The sequence below is a fragment of the Embiotoca jacksoni genome, unplaced genomic scaffold, assembly GCF_022577435.1.
Source record: "Embiotoca jacksoni isolate LCO1_2020_lvr unplaced genomic scaffold, fEmbJac1.0.p SCAF_11, whole genome shotgun sequence".
Lineage (NCBI taxonomy): Eukaryota > Metazoa > Chordata > Actinopteri > Embiotocidae > Embiotoca > Embiotoca jacksoni.
Genome location: NW_027185241.1, coordinates 19,243,321 through 19,269,084, shown reverse-complemented (window position 1 = coordinate 19,269,084; position 25,764 = coordinate 19,243,321). Strand labels below are relative to the sequence as shown.

At 42.5% G+C, this 25,764-nt stretch overlaps 1 protein-coding gene across 10 annotated transcripts in view; it reads right to left on the bottom strand.

Annotated features, from left to right (window-relative positions):
- Positions 1-25,764, bottom strand: part of adgrb1a (adhesion G protein-coupled receptor B1a) — a 167,364-nt gene that overhangs the window by 120,454 nt on the left and 21,146 nt on the right. For all 10 annotated transcript variants that reach the window (XM_069143480.1, XM_069143485.1, XM_069143482.1 and 7 more), the window contains one exon: positions 6,387-7,357. In XM_069143480.1, coding sequence (XP_068999581.1) covers positions 6,387-7,122 — 736 coding nt within the window. In that variant the 5' untranslated portion in view covers positions 7,123-7,357. The remainder of the gene's footprint in view (positions 1-6,386; positions 7,358-25,764) is intronic.

The window sequence follows — 25,764 nt, the reverse complement described above, 5'->3', positions numbered from 1 at the left end:
GTGTACTCTTAGCGCTCGGTTGGATCAATTGAAAAGTAAATACAAAGATGGCACCCGGTAGTATGACGCCATCTGTCTCGGGTCCTCTCTGCCTGTCTGTCTTCCTGTCTGTCTGTCTGGGAGTTCACAGCATGCATCAGAGTGTGCTGCAGGCAGTCCAGCGTAGCTGCTAAGTTCAGGTGTGAATGTTTAAACAATGAAAAACGTTACAGACAGAGTCAACATGTTTCGTCTGCTGTTGGTTGAAAGGTGGTTCAGGTCAGTTATTATAACTGTCTGTGACCAGATTGATTACCTTGTTTTATGTAGCAAACAAACCAGGTGTACTGACCTTATCTGGACCTTTAGAGCGGTGAATGACAACACAAACTGCACCGGAAATCATTCCACGTTCTGTCGATATACGGTTTGACTGTGGCTGTTTTCTTGGTCTTGTTAAATGGAGATGAACCAGCTATAACGTGCACTACAGGCTTGAGCAATCTATTCCCTACTGAGTGCCTACGATAGGACTTTACAACTATCAGTTATAGTAACAAAAAATAACTTCTTACAAACGGCAGAGCAAAAATATGTAAATTCTAAAGTATTACCTTGGAATCTGTCCCCCGTCAGACTCTGTGACCTGCCCGGATATTCTTACTTCTCACGCCTAAACCTGACCAACACTGTCGATACAGAATCCGATGGCTCACAGATTTGAGTGTAACACTAAAATGAGGGCAACTGCCTGGACGCTACAGTGACTCACTATCAGCCGCTAATGTAAAAAGTGATATTAAAAGATGGGATTTAGTTTTTATGAATTACACCCAGTAGATTCCAGGCCTTCGAGTTTTTTTAATGGGACACGAAGGACCGACAACCTTTCAGGTAGGGGAGGTCATAATGTTTTGTTTCATCAGACTGTGTGCATGCGTGTGTGTGTGTGTGTGTGTGTGTGTGTGTGTGTGTGTGTGTGTGTGTGTGTGTGTGTGTGTGTGTGTGTGTGTAAGCTTATGATTGCTCACTGATTGGGTCAGTGGTGAAACACAAACAAAGACCACACACATGACCAGTCTGTCTAGCCTGCATGACACACGACTCCCCCTGACAGGGACTTTTACAACACGCATGCACACTAACTAGTCAAAGCTTGACGACAGCCACGACACAGTCACTGCCGAGAGCGTGACGTTCCGACGTCGGCCAGAAATCAGGGTCGAGAAAACAGGAAACAACAGAAAGGGAAATGAGAAAAACTGGAATATTTATATCGAGATATGAGAAGAGGTAACGGATGTGTAGCTGCAACATGCAATATTGTCCATTTACAAAACCTAAACAAACTGATCAACACAGGTCTGATCTTTATGATGAGCACATTTCTACCTGTTGTTGCTGCTCCAGCCCTGAGCGGGCTAACGGGTTGGAAGATAGCAAAACTAGGACAGGATGGAGAATACTGACAAATTTCACGTTGGATTCATAAAAACCTGGTGCAACATGAATAGTGTGCAAGTGATTGTCGGAGAGTATGTGCCGTGACGGTTACACCATTTCAGGTAAAAGGAAGCTGTGTTTCCTCACAGCAGCTGTGGGGCCGATGCCCTGTTGGGATTTTATCATGTATTCTATCTAGAAATGGAAGCTTTGGTAGATTCATCCGATGAATTAGGAAAAAGGTGTTTGAAGTGCACTTTCACATCTACGGATGAATTGGAGTTTTGAGTTGACTATACGTCCCATACGGTGTCCCAACGAACGTCCCCGTGTGAAGACCCGGTCCGGCAATGTTGCTTCCAAGCCGGGACATTTGCTGTGAGGGGACTCTGCCAGTGGCTGAGCTGTGTGGTGCAGAGCGCTGTCGGTCTGTGACACTGTGTCCTTGGTTGCTTATTTTTTCAGGCTTGTCTGCTTTATTAATATTTCACACTGGAGAATGACTGCAAAGCTCAAAGTGAGAGCGCATGATGTGCAATCAAGGTCACGACTCACACCCTCCCATGGCATTGTGGGTAAGTTGTGTTTGTTGTATTTCCCCTTCATTTCACTTTGTTTGACAATTCTGTCCCTCTCTCAGTCGTGTTTCTTTTGTTCAAATTGAGTCATACCTCTTTTTCATCTCCTAAGATCTGTCTGATTCATCATTTAATCACTCACTGCCTCCCCTGCTGTCCACTGTGGGCTAACTAATGAATATTTTCCTGCTCCGTGCGACACGTTACACAAGTCACACCTCATCCACACACATGCACAGCGACACATCCAACGTCTTCCAAATTGGATTTCCGTGGCCAAAAGTTTCTGCACTGAAGCTACCAGCGACCGACATTTAGTCCCAAAACCTTTAACTTTGACCATCTGAATGTCAGAACGTTCCAAAAATAGCCGTGAAATCAGCATTCCTCTCATCTTAAAGGTTAAAGATTTCTCACACAGCTCGGTAGCTGTGCTCACACAGTGAGCCGTGGACATGTAAGATATGGACTCCTGCTCATTACTTGTACTGTATTAAGTCACGGTGCACAATTGCTTCTTCAGATTAATAGCTTGTATCAACTGAAGCAGCTCTTTGTAAATAGTTTGTGATGAAAACCTAAAGATCATGAGATATTTGCTTTTATTTCATCAGGGACACTCAGACTCGGATCTGAAACCGGAGAGATTTTCACAAAAACGCGGAAAGAACATGTGATACTTCCTTTAAATCATCACATTTAATCAATAGGTCACGTTAGAATCGGTACACGTTAAGTCCTTCCTATTGACGATGCTGTTGACCTAGAAAAGCTGAACCATGCCAGAGGTCACCCATCTATGTCATACAATTTGGAAACTAATATTAGACAAGTAATATTGACCTCATATATCTGTAAATCAATATACTAATCGGATGGTATATTCCATATTCACAACCTGCCCCGTATGGAAGTTGAATATATCGAGCAGGAAGATGCACCAAGACATTCCCCTTAAGCACATTGTTGGTTAACAGTTCCTTTAATGGTCAACTTTTTTACAAGTGATTAATGGGTTAACAATGAATCATTACCTTGCTGACCAGGAACTGATTGAACTCACAGACATTTTTACAGCGATCAGCCTGTGGCCTGAGTAACCTCGGACATTAGTGCATCTTTCAAATTATTCTGATTTTGCACAGATGTTAGTTTGAAGACTAGACTGGTTTTCAGCCCAGTAATCTCAGTGTCCCTGCATCACACTCATGGAGGGTGGTGTATAGATGACAAAAATGGTTATTATCGTTTGTGTGCATCTTTTTAGAAACGACTGACTTGATGCCCACAGCAGGATTCGGTGATTCACGACTGCCTTCCACAGCTGGAAAAGCCAACCAATCCAAGTTTTACAGGCAGAGGCGAAATATGGAGACACCATCTTCTGAGCTCGCTACCTAGCTACGTTCAAGAAAACTAGTGAAAGAAACATAGCTGCAAAGACTGCCACAAACATTAGACTAACACCGACACTGTCAGCTAAATGTCAATTCTTGCTTTCTTCCAAATCTGTGCATGCACATCTGGTACAATTAAGATAAGAAAATTACTATTTTTGTGGCAAATAAACTATGGCTACGGTTCGGCAACAAAAAAGACTTGGTTAACCACCTGAAAAAAAACATTTCAAAATGAACAGCTCCAAAACTGTAAATCTGACCATGGCTTCTGTGGATGAGAAACACTTGGAAGGTTTTTACAACACAGTAAGTGCCCTTGTACCCATCACCGCAGTGAGATTGAGAAATGTGTATTTTCACTTCCGCTTGTTTGTTCAAAACTGTAAATTCGACCATAACAGCCTCAGAGTAAGTGAGTTCTTTTCTAAATTCTCAACTGCAACTCCACCAAATTTGGTGCAACAGAAATGAAGCAACAACAAAGCTCCATCCATTTCAGTCATAGTATTACCAGGACGGCTCTTCATTGAATGCTTCTGAAAGCGGCGTAATGTTAAAGAGACATGGCCTGGTGCTTCTACAGGGTGGTCAGATGTACTGCGCACCCGTCCACCACCGGGACTTCTACACATCAGCCTTCTGCCTTCCCACATCGTAGGAGAGCTCATTTCTGCAGAGGCACTAAACACGAAGGTAAATTGTGACGTGTGTTCAGTGTGGAAGTATGACTTGAATTACATGGCTGAGAAATTGTCAATAATGAAAGTCAGGCTAAATTAAAACAGAACAGCACTTCACTCAGATTATGCGGCCATCTCTAAGAGGCCCTCCACAACAACGTGTACATATTACACATAGAGGGTTTCATATAAAATGACATATCTTTTTAAAAGAATCTGACTTTTTGTTCTGTCCCTCATCAAAAGGCTGCCCGGTCAAAGATAATCACATACTGTTCTCTTGTAGTTGTATTTTAGTTAACTTTTAAGTTTACAGGGTACACAAGGCCATACGAGGACAAGGCAAAGCTCCCAAACCACCTATAAGTAGTGAAAGTCCTCGTCTAGTGTCCATCAGCCGGACACGAGCAGAGCTCGTTCGCTGACAGCAGGTCTCGCCCCTCCATCTGCTGCTTGGCGGGATCATCTATCCCTCTGCAGAGAGGGAGTGAATGAGGCTGAGAGGAAGACTGTAATCTATGAACTCTTTGGTTACTGAAGGTCCTGAGACCGCACAGTTCCAGCTGTGTATCGCTTGACCCAAACAACAACCATCTATCCTCATCACGCCAGGTCCTCCTCAGACAACTCCCCCCTCTCAGCTCTTGTCAAGTCTCTTCACTCTCCGTTATTCTCCTCTCCCTACTCTCATCTCTCTAACTATTGTCTTTCCTTCATTTATCACTCACAACCATCACCCCTCTCTTCCCCTCTTCGCTGCACAGCAGGGCATAACCGCACGGCTCCCCGATCTATTTCCACACAAAATCCATTATGTCTCCCCGGCCTCTCTTTATCTTCATCCACCGATTCAATCCATCCCGTCACCCATCCAGTCAAATATTCACAGACTGCCTGCCTCTTCCATTTGAGCCCGTCACAGGGTTCCGTAGCCCCTCTTTCACTCCGAAACCTCGGATTATCATCTCGGAGATGCCTCGCTCGTGTGGGCTGCAGCGCACGGGGGGAGAAAAGCTATAACGTGTCCTTCCCTTTTTATCTCTGCAAAAGCCAACAGTGGATGGTATATTTATTTTTTATTTTTCACACCTTAAGGCACAAACAGCCTACACCCCGCTGTTGAGCACCATAAGCGGGATTACATAAGTGTGATAACTAGCGAAGAGGAGGCTGGGGCGGCGAGGGGATATTAGCTGCTTTGGAGACCGGAGGAGGATAAGGCAGGAGATACCCACCACAACATCTTCCCTGCTTGTTTGGCTTCCCACGAATGGCTTAGTATCAGCCCACTATCAGCCTGGGGGAGGGGAAGATGGGGACGCAGTGATGTTGGCTCAGAGGAGATGGTTGAAAGAGGAATAGGACCAAGAGAATAAGACTGTGGTCTCGGGCTGATTAGGGGAAGCGACTGAGAGAATCAGAGGAGGGAGGGAGGGAGAGATAGATGGTGGAAAGGTTAGGGGGAGAAAGGGGAGCCGAGAAATGTTCCATCCCTCTGGCCATAGTCCTGACGAGGCCAGGATAGATATGTCAAGCCACATCCTGTCTGCCAAGGGAGAGGGAGGCGAGCCGGGATCAAGCAACAGACAATTAGACTGCAAACCACAGGCCCATTGCATTTTAGCCTTTCTCTCCATCTATCTTTTTTTGTCTCTATTTAAACCCCCCCCCCCCCCCCCCCCCACACACACACACACTCCCCACCCCTCCGCACCCCGCTCTGCAGTGAGCATCCCCACAGCTATCCAATATCAGCATTCGATTCTCCTCTGTTTCCAAAAGCTTCCCGGATTGAGTGTCGCTTCCTAGGCCGCACTGGGACAGAATACGGTGCCGAGCTTGCAAGGTCAAAGAGCTGCCTTCCATCAGTTGAAACCCTAAACCTTCCATTTGCCTCTTTTTGTTCCTCTGTCTCCACTCTACAGCCAAAGCACTCTACTTGCATTTGAGCCAATGTCATACAATTGTCCTTCTTTTTCACAAATAATACCCATTTTCCTCGACTTGATTGCCAGCGAAGAGTGCCTTTTCTCTGTGATTTTGTTGAAAGCCTGCAAAACACAAATACTGACCTTCACACAAAACAAAAATGTATATTTTGCCCAAAATAGATATTGGCCATACTTTATTAGAAGCATGGCTTGGCTTTCCAATATTGTTTTACAGAGAAGCAGATATAATTGTTAATCCTTGCATTTAAGGGAACACTTTTGGAAGCAGTGCAATTGATGTATTAACCATGATGTACACATAATTACTTGAGCAAAGTCAACTTTTTTACAACTGTGAGACGTGTTTCTACTCACCATTTATCTGAAAATCTTTGCCAGTCTCTTTAATGCTGGGTAAACAGTTTTCCAGGTAAACTCCATTGTGATAACAGCTATCCCCCTGGCTGAGCTGCGGTGGCGGGTCCCAGCACAAACATGGAGTCTGCATGATTCCACAGGGCCTGTTAGATGTGCTGGAAGCCAAACAATCCTCCAACCACTGGCATAGCATCTGACAGGCCGCCATGCTGGGGTTGCGCTTCCCCACCACCAGGTACTCTGTTTTGAAATCCCCGTGGCCATCCGTGATCGCCACGTCCGCCCGAGGAAGTCCCTTTCTGATTTGTAGGAACTGCTTCCCGGCCTCCAGGAAGGCCACCGGGGCGGAGGTATCGCACGGCCTGACCACCTCATCGAAGCTCTCCATGCCCAGGTAGGTGCGTGTCGTCTCCAGGAAGGAATCATACTGGAACGTGCGGAGCTGTGATGGCACGCAGCTCTCCGTAGGTTTGGTCACCTTGATGAAGATGGTATAGCGCCGCGGGTCAGGGTTCTGAAGGGTCCAGGAACAAGGCACAGTAGGGAACACTGACGAAGACAGGAAGAACCCAAAGAAGCGGCTCTGGACTAAGGTGGAGCAGGAATCCGACTCTGGGCCAGATGGCGCTGCGTGACACCGACCCCTCATCAGCAAAAGAGGAGCAAAGTATAAGAGTAGGAGTGGGAGTGGCCACCTCGCTTGGCCAGGAAGTAGAAAAACAAAGCTTGTCATGGTTTGCAGATCAAGAGAAAGATTCCGTATCAGAGGTTGATGCCTAATTTCTGGCTCTGGATAAGTCAACTTCCAGCTCTGAAGGGGAAAGAAAGAAGGTGGAGGGGGCGAGGAAGAGGATATTGAGGAGGAGGAGGAGGAGGAGGAAGAGGAGAAAGAGGGGGAGTACAGTTCCTCTCAAGGATCCAGATATTGGCCCATGGTTGTGCCAGTTGACCCAGAGATTCAGAAGAACCTGTGAAATGGAAAAACAAGAAAGGAATTAGATTTTCTATCTGATCAGATTGTATTTATCTCCAACATGAGAATTTTCCATCCGCTAATACTGTTTGTGCTGTAAAATGAGAACGGCTGCAGCGACTTCGGGCTCTGGAGAACAACAAGAAGTTGGATAGGAGCAGATGGAGGGAGGGAGCCAGCAATTTAGTTAAGTTTTTGTTCATTAAGCAAGTTCAAATTGGTCTCCTCCTGAGAGACAACGGCTTTCCTGACATGTCTGCGCTCATATTTCATCCGCCAGCACGTTAATTTGTCCAATTATAACACTATTAATTAAAAAATAGACAACACCTGCAGTCATTCATTAGTCCACTTTATCAGGGATGAGCCACAGACAGCGATACAAGGATCAATACTCGTCTGTTTTTGCTTTTTAAAGCTAAAACGCTGGTTAGCTGATGTTTTGCCTTTGAGGACCCATTAAAACAAAGATTGTAGCACACACCATTTTTGGCACTTTCCTTCTTTTCCATTTTCATTTCCAGAATATGCAGGGTTACTTCCCATAGAGCTGCTTTGCTGTTTTAAGTGGTTATAATCCGTGTTATTACGCCGGCATGCTGTGATGTGAAAACTAGTTTCAGAAAGGTGAACAATGGCATTCAATTTCACATGCCTGGTTTGCTCTTATAGTGCAAATTCTATACGTGTAGCTGAGTTCATTGACAGACGCATGAGGGGCTTTGAGGGGAAATCACCATCCATTGTTAAAGTTATTGTTCGGAAAACAAAGGGCAGAATGTTTAGCGCAGATTTGAAAAAAAGACAACACGTCTGCAATGACCCCATAAAAACAAGCTTCATTGATTGCAAGAAGAATATACAATAAATGAACTGTCAAAATGAAAGCAGTGGCTGTAAACCCACACATGATTAACATCAACTCTGCTTTCACATCTTTCAGGAGATTTCTTTGGTTTTACAATCCATAACTTAACTGTTTTGGTTTCGGCCAATTGCTTTTGTCATCTCATTTCCAAGTGACAGCTGCTGTTTTCACTAAAAAAAAGGTTTGGATGCACCTATTTTATGCTTCCTGTCCATCAGACTGTCAATGACAAGCAAGTTCAGAAAGTGGAGAATTTAGCAGCTAAAGAAACATTAGTACTGACATTTACCCCGTGAAGAAAATCAGGTATCGGTCATGTCATAACTAATCCACCTTAAATACATATATGCTTTGTCAATTTAGTCATAGAATTTTACTGCGATGACTTAAATTCAATCAGTAATAGCAGCCCTAAACTGTTACTGGGAAGGAAATGCCGTCGCTATCAAACAGCCACAGTTCCCGGTGTCATCGATTTCTACAGACATTCGATAACGAAAACATTCCTTTGAGATTCTGCTCTACGTTGACACGATTGCACGACATCATTTCTGCAGTTACTCAGCTGTAACTGCTTGAGTTTATGTATACGTACCTAATAAAGTGCTCAGTGATTGTACATAGTGTCAAATGTTCGAGTATTGGAGCCGTACTGTGTACCAATAAAAACCCAGACATAAGACACTGAAACCTGAATCTGTCTGCTGGATGTGTAATTTGGAGACTTTTTTTTCCATATCGAGTTCACCATGTCAGCATTATAATGTAAACTGAAACCAGAATATGACATGCTTTAAGACAGTTCCTCATGCTGAGAAAGCTCACCACAATTTCTTCCACAAACCTTCATATTCAAATGGAAACCAGGCATACGTGGCAGTGACTTTACAAAAGGCTCCACTGGATCCATGTCCAATTCCTTGATATTAACTAATAAGGAGAGAACCTGACGTCCCCTATCTGCTGTATCGCCAAGGAAACCAGCACAGTGCAGCCTTTCGCTGATCAATCACCATGATTTGTGGGCCTGCCAGCATGTTCACACCTGCCATTAACTTCCATCCTGGGTGATCTGATCACAGGAGGATTAGGGTTAAGGTAAATTCCGCCTGTCTTAAAATTGTGTGAACGCAAATGCATTCTGGGCCACATTTAGGGGCCACCTATTGAATTGACATCCTTTTAATAAGCAATATAAATATCCAACAGAAAAAAAATATTGCGTGCGATGCTTCTGAGTACAGATGAACATGACTTGAAATCTTAACCTTTGGGTTGAGTTTGGATTTTTTTTTTTTATTTGACCTCTGCTGTAATTTCTGACACGTCTGACCCAAAAACTGTGGAAGAACCCACGTCTGGTCGCACAGTTCATGTGTCCACCGCAGCACAGTACCCAACCCTCTCAAACCCACTGGAATAATCTACTAATTTTAGCCTGAAACAACATGATTGGGTCACGCCTGATGGTTCAGGTTGTGAATTACAAACTCTCGTGTTCAGATATCTACAATTGAAATAGGTAATACAGTTCTAATTGATGTAATATTAAAATTAGGCTAGAGTGTGTTTGATTAATTCCTTTTTATTTCCATGATGTTTGTGTTCATTTGCATATAGAGCAGTGAAGGAAGATCCAATCACAAGTGGTCACTCAAGACACACGATGCCATGTGTGACCTGACATGCTTCCACCCCACAATTGTGAAAGAGCAGCAATTTCTATTGTGAAACATGCAGACATACTTAAAAAAACGTAGTCTCATTTGTCAAATCGATTTGACCTGTTTATACTTAGCGACTGCTCTGCACCGGAGCCTGCCTTCTAAAAGGATTCCTGCTCCACTTTTCAATCATTTGATAATTATTTTCGGCTTGTTTTGTACTATCTGCAATTTGGAAGTGACGACTCATCAGCTGAATGCTGGCAGTGTTTAGGATCTGCATGTGACCACACTGGAACCGGCTTGTTAGGACCTGATCTGATCCCACACATTACTACCTGAACTTCTTGAGTACCAGCAGATACCTTCAAGATTCCTGGTCTCCCTTTTCCTGGCTTGTTAGTCTCATAGTTCTTTTTTGAAAAGGTATCTGGGCTACTTGTCACTAACAGTTCAAAAATCTGGAAGAAAATACTCGGAGTTGATGTTTGGGGCTGTAGCTGTCTTTCGGGAAGTCGCTGTGAATGTCAGATCGCCGTTTTCGGGATGTGACCGAAATTATTGACGCGGACCCCCCTGGTTGGAGGGGAGGGTTGTTCGGATGCTATCTGGTCATCTGACAAGCAGTACTGAGGAATATAAAGCACCCTTTACAACAACGGAACAACCCTTTTGTGAGGCTGACATAACTGCTGGTTTAATTCAGGGGTGTCAATTCTGAAAAAAAATAATCCACATGATGTCACAATACCTAATATCACTTACAACGAAAAGGCTTTTTTTCTGCTCCAGTGATTCATCCTGCCTTATTTCATCTTGGCCTGCCCCATGTCTCATCCTATTTCACCCTTTTTCATTCTGACTCAGCCTGGCAGCTCTCTAACTTCACTGCATAACCCCCCCCCCCCCCCCAACAAATAAAAAAAATAAAAAAAACACCAACCAGGGAAAACTAGCGAAGCCTCTTTCACCTGACAGTAATGACACGAATAAAGCTTTAAGAAAATAAAGAGCTGCTCGTTATTGACAGCTCCACCTCCCCCTCACTATCCTCTCCTCCTCCTCCCCCTCCCTCCCCCAACCTGCCGTGAGGAAGTCAGATCATCCAACACGCAGCGTTCTATTGTAACTCCGTGCTCACGTCGAAATTCACTTTATTACTGACGCCCGACTCTCTACCCACAACCCTGCGACGCACACGCACGCACCCCCACCGCGCTTTATCGATCCTTGTGTTTGAGAAGCTAACAGATACAGAGCGGCTATTAACACAGTTCCATCGACTCCGCAGCAGAGGGGGATAAGATATGGCAGAGGAAGAGGAGATCTGAGCCAGAGCTGCACGCTGGCAGTCTGCTGCACGAAACCAGACCTGAAGATTAAACTTGATGTTCCCTGTCAATTAATCAATACAACTCTTTAAATCTCGACCCTTACATGCTGTATTACGGGTTCTGAAAGACAGTTGGATGGATTGGGTTTTCGCTGCTTCCAGACACTGAGTGTCTGGTGATTCTGGGATTTAAAACAAAATGTAATACAACATTCAGAGAGCGCAAAACAGAAAATGGAACATCTGAGAAATGATTTGGTAAAAAAAAAAAATCATGTATAGCGATTCAGTGGAAAATGGTCCAGAGTGTGGTGGTTGAGCCAATTCAGCGTCCCTGAGATGGGTGATAATTAAAGACACTTCAGTGATTCAGCTTGGCTCTGCCTTATTACTCGAGAACTAGCCAGAGACCTATCAAGACAGGAATGATCAAAGCTGCCACGGTAGAGGCCAAGATATCCTTAGTGTTATTTCCCAACATGAGTCAAGGTCCAAAATGGACTGTCCACTTCCCATAATGCATCTATACCCACCCTGTCTGGGAAGTGATGATGCCTTTAAATCCCCGATAATTGGATTATTGCCTTTTAGGGGGAGCGGTAAAAGATTCGTAACACACCACTGACATATCACCACCTCTTAATTTGATATGGGCAGCAGATGGTTTAGTGAAAATGCTCTAAATGAGCACTGCATGCTGTCTGCTCGGCACCAAACAGCAGGCTGACACCGGGAGAGACTAACTGGTGAACAGTTGAGCATTTAGCAGCCGAATCAGCACATATTTAAAAAAAAAAAAGTTTAGGGGTTACTAAACACTAGACTTGCCTTCATCAGGCAGCACATGACTAAACGGTCTATATTTGTATAGTGCTTTATCACCTTTTGGTCTCAAAGCGCTTTAACATGGTTTTTCCATTTAGACAGATCACCATGCAGGGTGCTGCCATCAGGAGCACATTCACACACTGATGGTACACCATCGGGAGCAACTTAGGGTTCAGTGTCTTGCTCAAGGACACTTAGGCATGTGGACAGGAGGAGCTGGGGTTTGAACCACCAACCTTCTGATTAGTGTGCAACCCACTCTACCGTCTGAGCCACAGCCTCCCTGTAGACTACATATAATGGTAACATCTAAAATTGTGCTTGTGATTCATCTTCAGGTTATTTAGGATGTTTTTTTTTTAAGCTTGTCATACTGCTTCCAAGTGGCCAAAAATATGAATACACGCATCTTAATTAGATCCAGATATAATGTATGATTGACATTTCATCTGATTTAGGCTCAAAGTTTCGGCCTCAAAAATCCAATTGAAGTGAGGCCCCAATAATGATTGAAATTCCTAAAATGTTCCCCAAAGACCTTCTGTCTAATATCTTGGCTCTTTGTCGTAAATTTGTTCATCAGCCTTTTACTTCCAAATAATAAGATTTTGTACAGGAGCTGCAAATTCTCTTCATTGACGGTCATAGTTGCTGACTAAATACCCAAAGGAAGACCAAATATTCAATATTTAAACTGGAGTCACCAGATAATGACAAGGTCTGCATGTGTAGGTGTGTCCATACATACAGTGCTGACAGGCTGCAATTGGAGTAAAAGTGAAGAGTTCTTCACCGAGTAGGAATTGTTAGTTTTCTGTAGTGTGGAATTATTCGTTCCTTTCAGTTTGCGGTCGGAACAGCAAGCAATTAAAAGAACAAAGGTGTTGCATTAGCCAACGGGCCAGGAGCACGCATCCGCGTAAACATGCCCAACGGGCCGGAGCCGTGAGCGAGTCGGAAACAACGGCTCAATCACAGGAAGCAACAGCCTCTCAGACGGAGACGTGGAGGAGAGAGGGACGGAGACAAAGAGAGCGCTGATGAGAAAATGATAGAGTCGCGTGGAGCATCACTCCTCACATCGGCAGCACAGGGATTAAGGGCTGATTAGTCGAGTAACAACGGGGACCCGCCGAAACACTCTGCCGCATAAACTGCACGGCAAAAAGCCAGAGGGCTGCAAGACACAGACGGATTCCCTCTTCTCCGAGGCACAAAACGCTCCCTCATCGCTCATCAAGTTCTTTCACATGCAAAATAACGCCCTTTCACCGTTTTCTGGAGGTGGATATCGATCACGGGGGCGGTCGAGTCCATACGAGGCTCCGGTGAGCAATACGAAGCACGAGAGGAGAAATGCCAGAGAGAGATGAGAGATGGAAAGGTTCGACTGATATACTGTTATTTAGAATCTGATGCTTTTTCACAACAACCACGTGACCGATATAATTAAGCCCGGCGCAGCGCACACAAACAATACGGAGATACAGTGTGGTTCCATCAGTTAAAGAGTTCCCAGCCTTTAAAAAAGGAAGAAAGCTGCAATAAAACTGCAAGTGTCAAACTCCTTGTCCATTTTGGACATTTACGTAGTGTAATGTACTAAAATGGAACTGTATAATTGAGTAAACAGTGCAGATGATTTAGTAATTGAAAGGCTTTTGCAGCGAGAGTCTTGTTTCCGGTTAGTGATTTGTTTCCCCACGTTCTTTCTTGCATTAAATACAATGTCCATCACAGCCGTGGAGTATTTTTTTTCCCATTTTCCTTTTTCCACTGAGCTCCAGACACCGACTGAACTCGTGTCGGGGACAATAATTGATGTGGTTGGTACACACGGTAACGGACGTGTTGCTTTTAACCTTTTGTTGAATTTTCAGTTTTTTCTGGCGGCTTAAAGAAATTCAGGACCTCGTTCATCCCATCGGTCGTTAAGGTTCCGGATTCACCGCTTCACTCTTCACACGCTGCTGTTAAACACACTAATATACTGATCGCACTGAAAGAATCTTTGAGTGTAAAATGAACAACTTTCCATATTATTATAATACTTTACAGAAGACCGTTTTTCTGATTAAAACTGCTGAAACTTTTATTAAATCTAAAACAACAACAACATCAACACAGCAGTTCCCTCAAACATTCATGGCTTAAAACTAAGAGGATCTTAATGCAACTGTAATTTCAAAGGCGGCATCACATTTTAATGAGTGATTTAAGACCAATACAAATTATATCATCAGTAATATTTCATCACAGGATGCAAATCACAATTACTGATAACTGAAATGATGCAACATCAAAGGTCCGTTTGGACACTGAAAGAAATGTACGACTACTTTCAACAGCAGCTTGAAGTAAACAGGATTGTGTTTTCTTTTTAATGTAACCAAGAAACATTGGTAATTATTAACTCATATTCAAAACTCAATAACTTATTTGACAGTTAATATATTGATACAGAACAAATCAATAAAATGTCAATCTTTTTTTTCTGAAATATCTGATCCTGCAGTACAACATCCACTTGTAGTGACTTCAGAGCATTATTCACTTTTTTATGGTTCTGTTTAAACACTGCAGCACTTCTTTATGGTCAAATTATGAACCTTTGTCACAGAGGACCCAAAATCTACCTTCTGAATATGTTCGTCGATTGTCCTCTTCACATTTGCTTTATTCTTAGCAGCAGACCCTTGTTACTGTATAAAGTTTGACTTGTCTCGTACAGGTGTATTTATAACCAAGAATGGCTGCGATTTACCTAGAAGAGGTCATGATGAGACACGAGTTTACAAATTCACCCTGTTCAAATGCAATAAGTAATCAAACTATTTTACTTTCTACTTTTCTGACAAGTGTTTTAAACTAAGTGCAATGGTGGTAAAATGTCCAGAAACAATTGAACTCAGCACTGTAAACCTCACAACACAACTCGACACTCATTACTGTCAAACTTGTATTCAATGTTCTTCACCAAAACTGGAATTAAGACTGGAATGTTTTGATTTGAAAGCACAACCACCAAAATAAATCGCAATTATGTGAATTAATCTGCAATGAAGGAAAATTGTTCCCATAACCTCAAACCGAGTCTAGATTCAGGTCAGCTCCACGCTGAGCGATGAGAGAGCTGCCAATAGAGCCGCGTACTGTTCGCAGGTTTTTCAAACTCCTTCCTAAACGACTCTTTTACACATCTGTTGGCCAAATGCCTCGACGTGGTTGCTCATAGGCGTCCATACTAATTTAATTGGCAGACGAGAGGTGGCGCAAACTTAAGGAAGAGAACCAATCAAAAGCGAGGTGTGGTGGCGGGGTGTGGTTAGCTCAGCTGCAGGGGGTAGAGAGTGGGAGGAGTGGTTCAGGGAACGGTGCCGGGAAGGTGTAATGAGCACAGCTGAGCCGAATATGAACGGATGAGCACAGCTGAGCTGGATGGGAACTGATGAGCTCTCCCCTATAAAGGGGAGCAGGGAGAAGGAGGGGGGGGGGGGGGCGCTTGCATGGAGACATTGTTGTGCGGGCTGGGCAAATAAAGGCATTTTACACCCGAACGTCTGACTGAGCGCGTCATCTGTCTCCAAGGAACCCCCACGGGAGCTCAGACGTGGCACGCAAGGCTTATGAACTTTAGTGCATACTGACCAATGACGGAAGCCTGTCGAAACGTGGATAGAAAACATTCCTGCGCTATGAAAAATGCAAAGAAACAGAATGAATATTATATTCTACATATAAGCTTTTTAACAAAAAGTATATGTTTCAACGTAACCTATTTGTAATCACCAACATTTTGAAAAGTAACTGTAATTTAGGTGCATATTTTTGCTCAGTAATTGTAACTGATTAAAACTACTGACGTTATACGTCACTCCCTGACATGTAACCGTCCCGAGCTGAGAGGGTTAACACAGAAACAAGCTGAGGGCAAAACAGAAAAGTCATTTCATGACAAACTGCTGCTCTTTTGTGCAGCTGCACCCTGATGACTGCAGCAACAAAAACCTGTGACATCCTGTGAGGCTACAAAATTAAACAGATAATCATCTGTCTCTGCTGATGAATGTGTTTACTGTGGTAAATGTCAAAGCCTTTCTAATAAGCACAGGGAAGACGTCTCAAACACACACTCACAAACTTGCTCACCATTATTCAGATGCATGTTTCATTACAGCTCCCACTGAGCTCGATGGGACGTCTCACAGTGAGCGGAGGACGTGTTTAATCGATGAAGACTGACTTAGGATTAAGTTGCAAAAATGAGGATTCACCTCTAATTCAAAGAGGAATTTGTCTCCATATATGTGTGTGTGTGTGTGTGTGTGTGTGTGTGTGTGTGTGTGTGTGTGATTCCAGAAGTGGCACCAGGGTTATGTGGAAGGAATTTACTTCACAGTCCAGAGCTCTGCAGTGCATCCTATCTTGCCTTTCATGGAGCCAATAACCTGAAATCTGAAACTATCTTCCAACTGGCCACTGATTGGTTAAGAGCTGTTTCATAGGCCATTTCACTATTACATCAGGAAATACTGAACACCGGTACATTTTAAAATGAAAACTATTTAATTTACAGCAATTTTACTATTACTGCAAAACACAGGAAGTAGAAGGAATTATTATTGTATATATTATATGAAAGTATTGAAATGATTCAGGAATTAAAGCAAGCCTTTTTCACGCTGGTGGTCCTCGTACCAGGACCAAGCTGTATCTGCAATTAAACCAGCAACAGAGTCAATGACACTAGTGTCACTGAGTCATTGTCATAAGCCTGTCATTTCTTCTAGAAATAAAAGACGACTGTTGGCGCAATTAAGCAAAGTTTTGTTTGGTTTTAGTTTAAGCTTACACACAAACACTGCACATGATACGCATTCCAACAACATGCGTTCACACGTTTTAACAAAGCTAATGTTGCTTGCAAGCAGTAAAACATGAAGGAGACAAAATGAAAGAGGATTTTGCAGAGGATTATGTCACCTGCATGAAGCATTTCTCTGTCACTGATCAAGTCTGTTTAAATGTTAGGAGGCTGGCAAACTCTCATAGTGCTAACACAAAAAAAGATTACACATGTTTTATGAATAGATAATTGCATTTAATGTCACTAGGGACTGGGACATGGGAGCAAACATTTGCTCAGAATATTTCATGACAATCTGCCAAGCATTTGGTCCAGAAGACGGGGTGTGGAAAATGAAAAGGCCTCATTTTATTCGGAGCAAAACATCGATCGATTGGAGTTCAATTCATCTCAATCCACCTTTTTAGCCTGAGGAAGTTGCAGCACCTCAGCTGGATAACATGAATATGAACAGTAAAGTTGATGGCCATCTGGTCTGTAGTCTGTTTCACCGTCAGGATATGTTGCTCCGGACTGAAGTGTCGGACTGACAGACTGACGCTGTTCCTCGTGCTGTTAGTGGAGCAGAAAAACTGCCACGCTGTCAGTCTGCATCAGTCAAAGGCCGAAGTCTGAGGCGAAGACAGCAAACACACGTCGGCGTTGTTTACAGCACCGTGACACTTGAGCCATTAAAGCATCATGAGTGTAATTGAACATGTCTATTGTTCGGTATACCGTGCAGCCTGTGTGTGCCGTGGCAGCTCAGCACCGCTCCGTCCTTGATGGTGAAATGAAAGAAAAACCCGAGACGGAGATTATTTCCTTCACAACAGGAAAGTGGCTGGGTTAAAGTGGATCCACGGTTAAACCTTAATTGGATTTGAGCGAGATGAGTATTTTTGACATGTGTAACCCCAGATTAGAGTCTTGTCACATACAGAGCAAACATCACAAGTGGTTTTACAAACATGTTAATGGGCCGATAATTTGTTGGAGTCTTACTTCATACAGTCGCAGCGGTTGTCTGCCCACAGCCAGGAGTGGAAGCAAAGCAAGATGAGAGGCACCACGCATGTGAGTGTGTTATCGCTCCCTCCCTCTAACACCTATATCTCCGAGTTGGGATGATACTGATGGTAACGTAATGGTTCTCTTTTTTTTTTCCCACTCGCACCATAAGTCTCTGCATAATGGGCAGTTTGTTCTATGATGTAATCACATTAATATGAAAGACAATTGCTCTGGATAGCAAATCAAATCAAGGCCGATCGCATTCAGATGAAAAGGAGCTCATCAGAAAAGCTATGTATTTGCACAAAGGGAAGTGGATTAAAACTGAAAGAGAACATCATATGCAACTGACTGCTTTCAAATGTGGTTTCAGCTCTGTCCCATCCAGCTGTAAAATACATTTTACGCAAACCTTTGAAAGTCTACAAAATGTGAATTCACTGCGTTTGCATCATCTGGATTAAAGACAGTTTCTTTATTCCTTCTTCAAATAACACAAATATGCCGCCACGGGGAGGCAGAAATGTTATTTGAAGAATTTGTGAAGATTGATTTGTATTAGAGCTCCACACAGATATGTTTTTCGAAGCAGCCTGCTCCCACTGTTTATTGTATTAAACCTGCCACAGCCTGCCGTTTACACTTAGTGACAGTTCTCATTATCTTTCCCCAAACAATTTAGCAGTTTTGATTATAAATCTGAATGAAAGATGCTTGGTACGTCTGCATCGAACCACTACTACGAAGACTTTCTACGTAGACACAAAGTGTCCTGTGTTTTAGAAAGATTGTCATTAAACCATATAGTGACTGGAAAAGTGCTCATTTACATCTGCTCGCCTATGAGTATGTGACTATGAAAGTCACATACTCGTGATTGGTTTAAGAAAACAAAAATGACTAACAGACAAATGTCAGGCTGAATAATCAGGTAGAAAATTACAATGGTCTGATTCTAATGGTCAAGAGAGGAGAGCACTGAAACTGTGCTGGTGGCTCAGCGGCAGAAAACCTTACGAAGAGACTGTCTTCTTTAATGTAGTCACCTATGCATGTTATGACATTTGGTTCTACATAACACAGCTTTGCATCTGTTGTGTAGCATATCCAGAGTTCTTTACAAATGTAATCAATAATAAAACACTGCATCAGTGCACGAATGAGTCCATATTTGATTTACAAGCTAAATAATTAGTCATGTGCTTAAATGTTTTTCTCACTTGACCATATGTGACCTGCTCCGTCATTTTGAGTCAGTTGGACCCACAAACACATCTTGAGTTTTTTTTATATGGCTGTACAAAGGAAAGTCTCAGCTTCATAACGATACCAAGATTGTCGTTCTGCACCAAATATTCTGAGATATACGCTTTCAAAGTTTCCCTTTTATCAAATGTCCTTTTTGAGAAAAAGGATGTTAAAGACAATGATTTCAGCCATTTTTCACATTAATTAAAACAAATGTATTATATATATTATATAGATGCCAACCCAGCATCACGGCAAAGCGTGAAATAGACACGCCGGTCCACTACAGCAAAAGTTGAAATAGTCAGGCTTTGGCCTCTCGAGGCGTGACAGTTTCATGTTTTGTATGTGTGAAAATTACACGCAGGTAAAAATAATGTAACGAAGGGTCATGTGACCAAGTACAAAGGACATGTTTTGTCGGTATGAGGAAGTAGAAGGTGTGGCCTGCCATGCGGGAGGCAGAGGTTTAAAACCAGAAGGTGACAGTTGTTTTTTGTTTCCTTCCTTTTTTTTTGTTGTTTCCTAATCCCAACATGTGTTTTTCCTAAAAGTAAAATGTTCCTGTAAATCACATGAATGCAGTAGTTGTCATTTCCATCCACTAGAAGAAAATGTGAAACTGTCACGCCTGGAGAGGCCAAAGCGGGGCTATTTCACGCTTTGCTGTGATGCCGGGTTGCAGATGAAGTGGCTCAGTGTTTGTACTGGTGATTCCATGAGGACATTTTCATCCCCATATAAATTTTGGAAATGCTCCAATAGGCTCTCACTTATAATCTGTTGGAAAAATAAACAGAATCTCTGGTTGCCCATTAAAGCCCAAAGAACATGACTTGAATTTTGGAATAGCTTGAACAAAAAAGATTCTCTACTTTGGCCAAGATGTTTTGGCAACATTTGCAGATTGTATTCAGCTTTTCTGATCCAGTTAAAAAAAAAAAATCCATTCAGTTTTACAGCTACTTTGTATGTTGTCAGAGGTCGTGAGTCTCTTTGATGCCGGCTTCCACATCAATGGAGAACAGATTCCTGATCAGCTGCAGGCAGTTCTGAATGGATTCTGTCCATCACACCCTCACTGACAATGTATAGAAGTAATATTACATGACAAGTCTTTTTGTGCCAAAAGCAAATTATCAGTCAATTCCCCATGCAAAGATATGGACAATTATACAGACATACTCACACCAAGATGCTTATATTCATGTGGAGAGAAATCCTGTTTGTTTCTGGGTGTGCATACCGCACACACGTGCACACATACAAAGGGCAGCAATGACTCAGTTTAAAAGCCATTTATGAAAACGACCTCAGAGGATGACGTGGCACCACATCATCCACACATCATCTCGCAGTCTGAAAGAGGCCGCTGCGTATCATCCTGACAACAGCTCGACAACGCCCAGCTCTGCATGGCTGCTGCGTATGCAACTTGATCTGTTGCGAGATATTTTCCCTTTGAAATATGTCACGATGGCGAGCTGGTTGTGCAAAGTCAGATATTCACTTTTAGCTTTTAAACAGCAACAGACAAAGGAGGACAGAAGCAGATATCCCACTGCAATTTATATGACACAGTAAGTATTGAGTTGAAAACATGTGTTGATGAATCAATTTAATTCTCCATTTAATTAATTTATCAATCAAACATGTTTTTTTGTTTTTTTTGTATGTGCAGAGTTCTTGGTTTTTGTTTGTTTGTGTGTTTTTTCATGTCATTAAATGTCCTTAGGGCGGCAGCGTGGATCAGTGGTTAACACTGTTGGCCCTGTGATGGACTGCCAGCCTGTGCAGGGTGTACCTCATCTTCACCCACAGTCAGCTGGGATAAGCTCCAGCCACAGGGACTCCTGCACGGGATGAAGGAGCTTCAGATAATGAATGAACGTCCTTCAGCTTTAGATTGTTGGTCGGACAAAACAAGACATTTTCAAGATGTTAACTTGGGACTTATGAATTAACCTTTTTCCACACTGCATACTGGCATGTCAAGGTTTTCACTAATTCACTGCAATATCTCACAATGTAGCTGCTACATGCAGTGACTCGTGGTTTACGTTTGCTTTTACTGGATGGATTAAAATAGAATTTGATACTGATATAAAATGGAGAATAACCATTGCTGACCTTTCTTCTTGTTTTATCGTCAGGTGTAAATTAAAATGTTTGTTGAATACTTTGTTATAAGACCCAATAGTTGCAAATCTAACAAAATTCCCCATCAGGTTCAGCTGTATTTTATGATAGTGCGAGTTAACAAACATGTAAATAACAAAATATCAGCAGTGTCATTCAAAAATCATGTGTGCAAACACGTGCCTTTAAAACCTCATGTCCTGGGAGTATTTCTATCCAAGAGCAAAACATGTCAGTAAAAATGTGGTAAAAACTGATAATGGAATCAGCAAATTGTGTGTGAGAGATTCAAAACCGGCCTTCACACCATTATGCGTCAAAACACTCACGGCGGTATGAAAAAGCCTGTGAGAACGAGACTGCATGTTGAGCGAGGAGACTTTCTGGCTGAATTCTTCCTCCGACTACTTCAGACACAGAAATCAGATTTCACAGCTTGTGTTCCTGCGGTTTCAAACACTCCTATCTATTTGGAGTTGGGGGCGAATCACTGTAATTCACTGGTATTGGATGGAGTAAGCCTGGCAGACAATCAGCTCACACGCAAACACGCACGTGGAAAATAAATTATCGTCTTACTCCAACCGTGAGTTTTTCTGCCAACCGTTGCCTGAAATGTTGTTACCATGAATCGCTTTAAATTTCAGCTTTTTTTTTGGTGAAGTTGCACATCGTTTCAGTCATTAGCTGCTTACTCTCCTACAATATTGCTATTGCATCCATTTGTCCTTTTAATCAGAAATCAGACCCTTCAGGCAATCACGATCTCGCAATTGCAACAACTAATACACATTTATGGAATCGGCACAATATTTGCGAGAGCTTTTTTTTCCACAAAAAAATGTACACAACAGAAGCACTGCTGAAAAAAATCACGGCACATAGTAGCCGTTACAAACAAAACTCGGCTAATTAATGAAAATGAATCATAAAAAAAGTAAAAAGTCATTTCAGGCTGTTTGCGTCACCTGCTGCTGTATGAACACACATATAAACAAACACACATCTAAACAAAAACACATATAAACATATAAACAAACACACATCTAAACAAAAACACATATAAACATATAAACAAACACACATCTAAACAAAAACACATCTAAACATCTAAACAAACACACATCTAAACATCTAAACATCTAAACATCTAAACAAAACACATCTAAACATCTAAACAAACACACATCTAAACATCTAAACAAAAACAAATCTAAACAAACACACATCTAAACATCTAAACAAACATACATCTAAACAAACATACATCTAAACATCTAAACAAACACACATCTAAACAAACTGTAACACACTGATGAAAACATAAGGTGACCTCGTAAAGGGGGATTTGGTCAGGTGGTAAGTTGTCACGAAAGGGAATCCCTGATGCTGTTAGCAAAATGGCCATTCAGGTGGTTAATTTCGTTTTTTCTTTCAGACTTGAAAACAAACAATACATTTAATTATGTAAAATTTAATTTTTTGGAACATGTCACGGAGCCTAGCTTTGCACTATAATATAAGTATTCACACACAGTTTAAAGCAATTCCTTGTTTCCTCAAATATCTCCATCGAAGGTCAAAATTGCAACGTTATAATGACCCATAGAACCCCAGTGACCATAATTATGGGAAATACGCTCGCGTTAAATAAATCACAATTACCTTTTAAAATTCTAACCATAACGTTCCCTTGGGTGAGACATTTCAAAGTGTTAATTCAGAGGTAAGGTTGCAGGTGTGAAGGAAACCTTGTAATCGCAATCAAAAACTCTGTGAAAGGGCACAAACACACACACACACACACACACACACACACACACACACACACACACACACACACACACACACACACACACACACACACTTCACTTATTCCTCAGCCTATGTGAAGTGGCTCTATTTCATTGACATGCAGCACAGATCTACTGTGAATGCAGTGATGCATCTGTGCGTGTGTGTGTGCGTGTGTGTGTGTGCGTGTGCGTGCGTGCGCGCGTGCGTGTGTGTGTGTGTGTGTGTGTGTGTGTGTGTGTGTGTGTTTGTGTACAGAGAGGAACAACACTAACCTGTTCGAGCACAGCGATAAGGACTCTGAATCCAGGCTATTACTGTAAGACTGAACAGAAAACCAAACAAACAGGGAGTCTGTGTAGCAGAGCTTTAGAGGAGAGCTCCATTGATCATCAGTGATGAGCTGGGGAGACTCATAGTGCTGAGACGAAGGTAGAAAGCACCAGAAAAACCAAAGGAACACATCAAAAAATACTACTTCTTATTGAAGTAGAAACAATTGTAAAATGTTACTTGGCTCTCACAGGGGAACCAGCAGCTGGGAAATGATGGTTAAAGGATTGCGTTGCTGCTTTCTTTGGGGGCGTCAGTTGAAACAAACAATCTGCTGTACTAAGCACTGAGAAAATGCATGTATTGCTCCCAGAGTGCATCGCACACACTCCTACTCTTACCCAGCATCAGGAGGTTTACCTCCCAACGCCAACTACAGTATGTTCAGTCTCTGTCTGGAAATAAAGTACAGTTGAGGGGAAACCCTTCAAGTCAGTATTTTCAGCACTCCAGATGGATGTGTGTGTGTGTGTGTGTGGGGGGGGTGCAGTACTGTAGTCATACCTAATTGCTACATTGTTAAAGTGAAGACTGTTCGCGGTAAACCTGAAGCTCATCGTAAACCTTCACACACCTGGAACGTTGTTCACATATCCAGAGATACTCGTGAATTTCCCAATATACTGTGTAGTGGCGCAGGTCCAACCATCCTCCAAGAGTGCATGACTGAACACGCAACAATCAAGAGGGTTGTAGTTGCAAAAGTTCAACTTTAAAGGTTTGCAACATCATGACTTGACGTTCACGACGTGCTGCGGACTTTAACGACACGTACCGATATTCTGCCCCAAGCAGATTAAGCACATTTACAAACTTCAAAACAACTGTATTGACATCTTAAGTGCCATCATCCTTGATTACTGATGAACGCACCCATTCATCATTTACAGTAAGTATGGTGAACCTGCTCACTGTAGCCTCAGAAAACACACAAACAGACACAACATCTAAACAAACACACATTTAAACATCCAAACAAACGCACATCTAAAAAAATCTGATCTTCAGATCAGAAATCAAACAGAATCCCTGCAAACAGCACCGAGTACAACAAAACCGTTTCCAGGGGGAACATCAAAAGTGATGGACACTGCTCAGACGTGCTTATTGTTGCCATGGTGATTAATAAAGTCAATGTGTGAGGGGGTTCAACCTCAGCCCTCAGATAACACAAAACATGGTGTAGTCGTAGGTAGAGTGATGCTGAAATGTGTTGTGCTCGTCTCCCAGAAGTGCAGATTGGTGGCAAAAATATATTTACAAGTAGAAAAAGGCATCAACAAACAACAAAAATGTTTGCAAAAAATAAAACAAAAATTCTCAACCAAAATGTTACAAAAGTCAACGGCGTCTCAACACAGTAGCTGTTACCTTCTCTGTAACTTGGCCCACACTGAACCTCCATCCTGAGCAGCCCCCTTGAAATGTAGTAAGCCCCGCCCATCAGGCTAACTGATTATAATAATGCGTACAATAAAGCAAATATCTTCCCCCAGAGGTTATCATTCGCCTGCTTACTGCACAAAGCTAAACGGAAAACAAATGTAGTTTTCCTTCACTGATACAACAGATAGCTCTCAGATAAAGCTGTCTTTTATGATAAACAATTACAATAACAACAACGGGGATCGTCACATACTGATGACGTCACAAAACCGAGCACCGCCACACGCGTGTTAAACGGCTGATTGGCCTTTGCCTCGGTCTGAACGGGAAGCCCCGGGAACCGGCCGAGAGGAGAGCCGACTTACAGGAAGTGACCAGCGGCGTAAAGTTACGCTCCAACTACCACGTGTTGAGGATTTATTGGCAGGACAAAAAACGGAAGTTTCCCGGGTCCTGATGTAGTAATCTGTGTGGAGTGTGAACGAACCGTGTGTGTGTGTGTGTGTGTGTGTGTGTGTGTGTGTGTGTGTGTGTGTGTGTGCGCGTGTCTGAATGTTCCTCACGCTCAGTGATGAGGCCGCTCCGTCACACAATGTTGAATCAAACTGAAAACTTCCCTCATTTTTCAACACCGCTGACAGATCGACGGCTACAGTTCATGAGTCACCATGGCAACAACAAAAGTGTCCCAGCCGTGTCCATCGCTTTTTAGTGCCCCTCAGAAACATTTCTGTTCTAATCTGTTTATTTTCTTTTGCTGCACCTGTTTTGTGAAATTGGTGAAGATTTTCTGAAGTTGGAGTGTTTTGATCTCTCAGGGCCACCGTAGTCCCAGTCGGGTTTATCTGAATGCGGTAATTGTTTTCGCATAAAATTGAGTTTATCGAGTTTAATATGCACAAATTCTGGAAAGAAATACTAAAATAAATTAATAATTCCTTGAATTAAG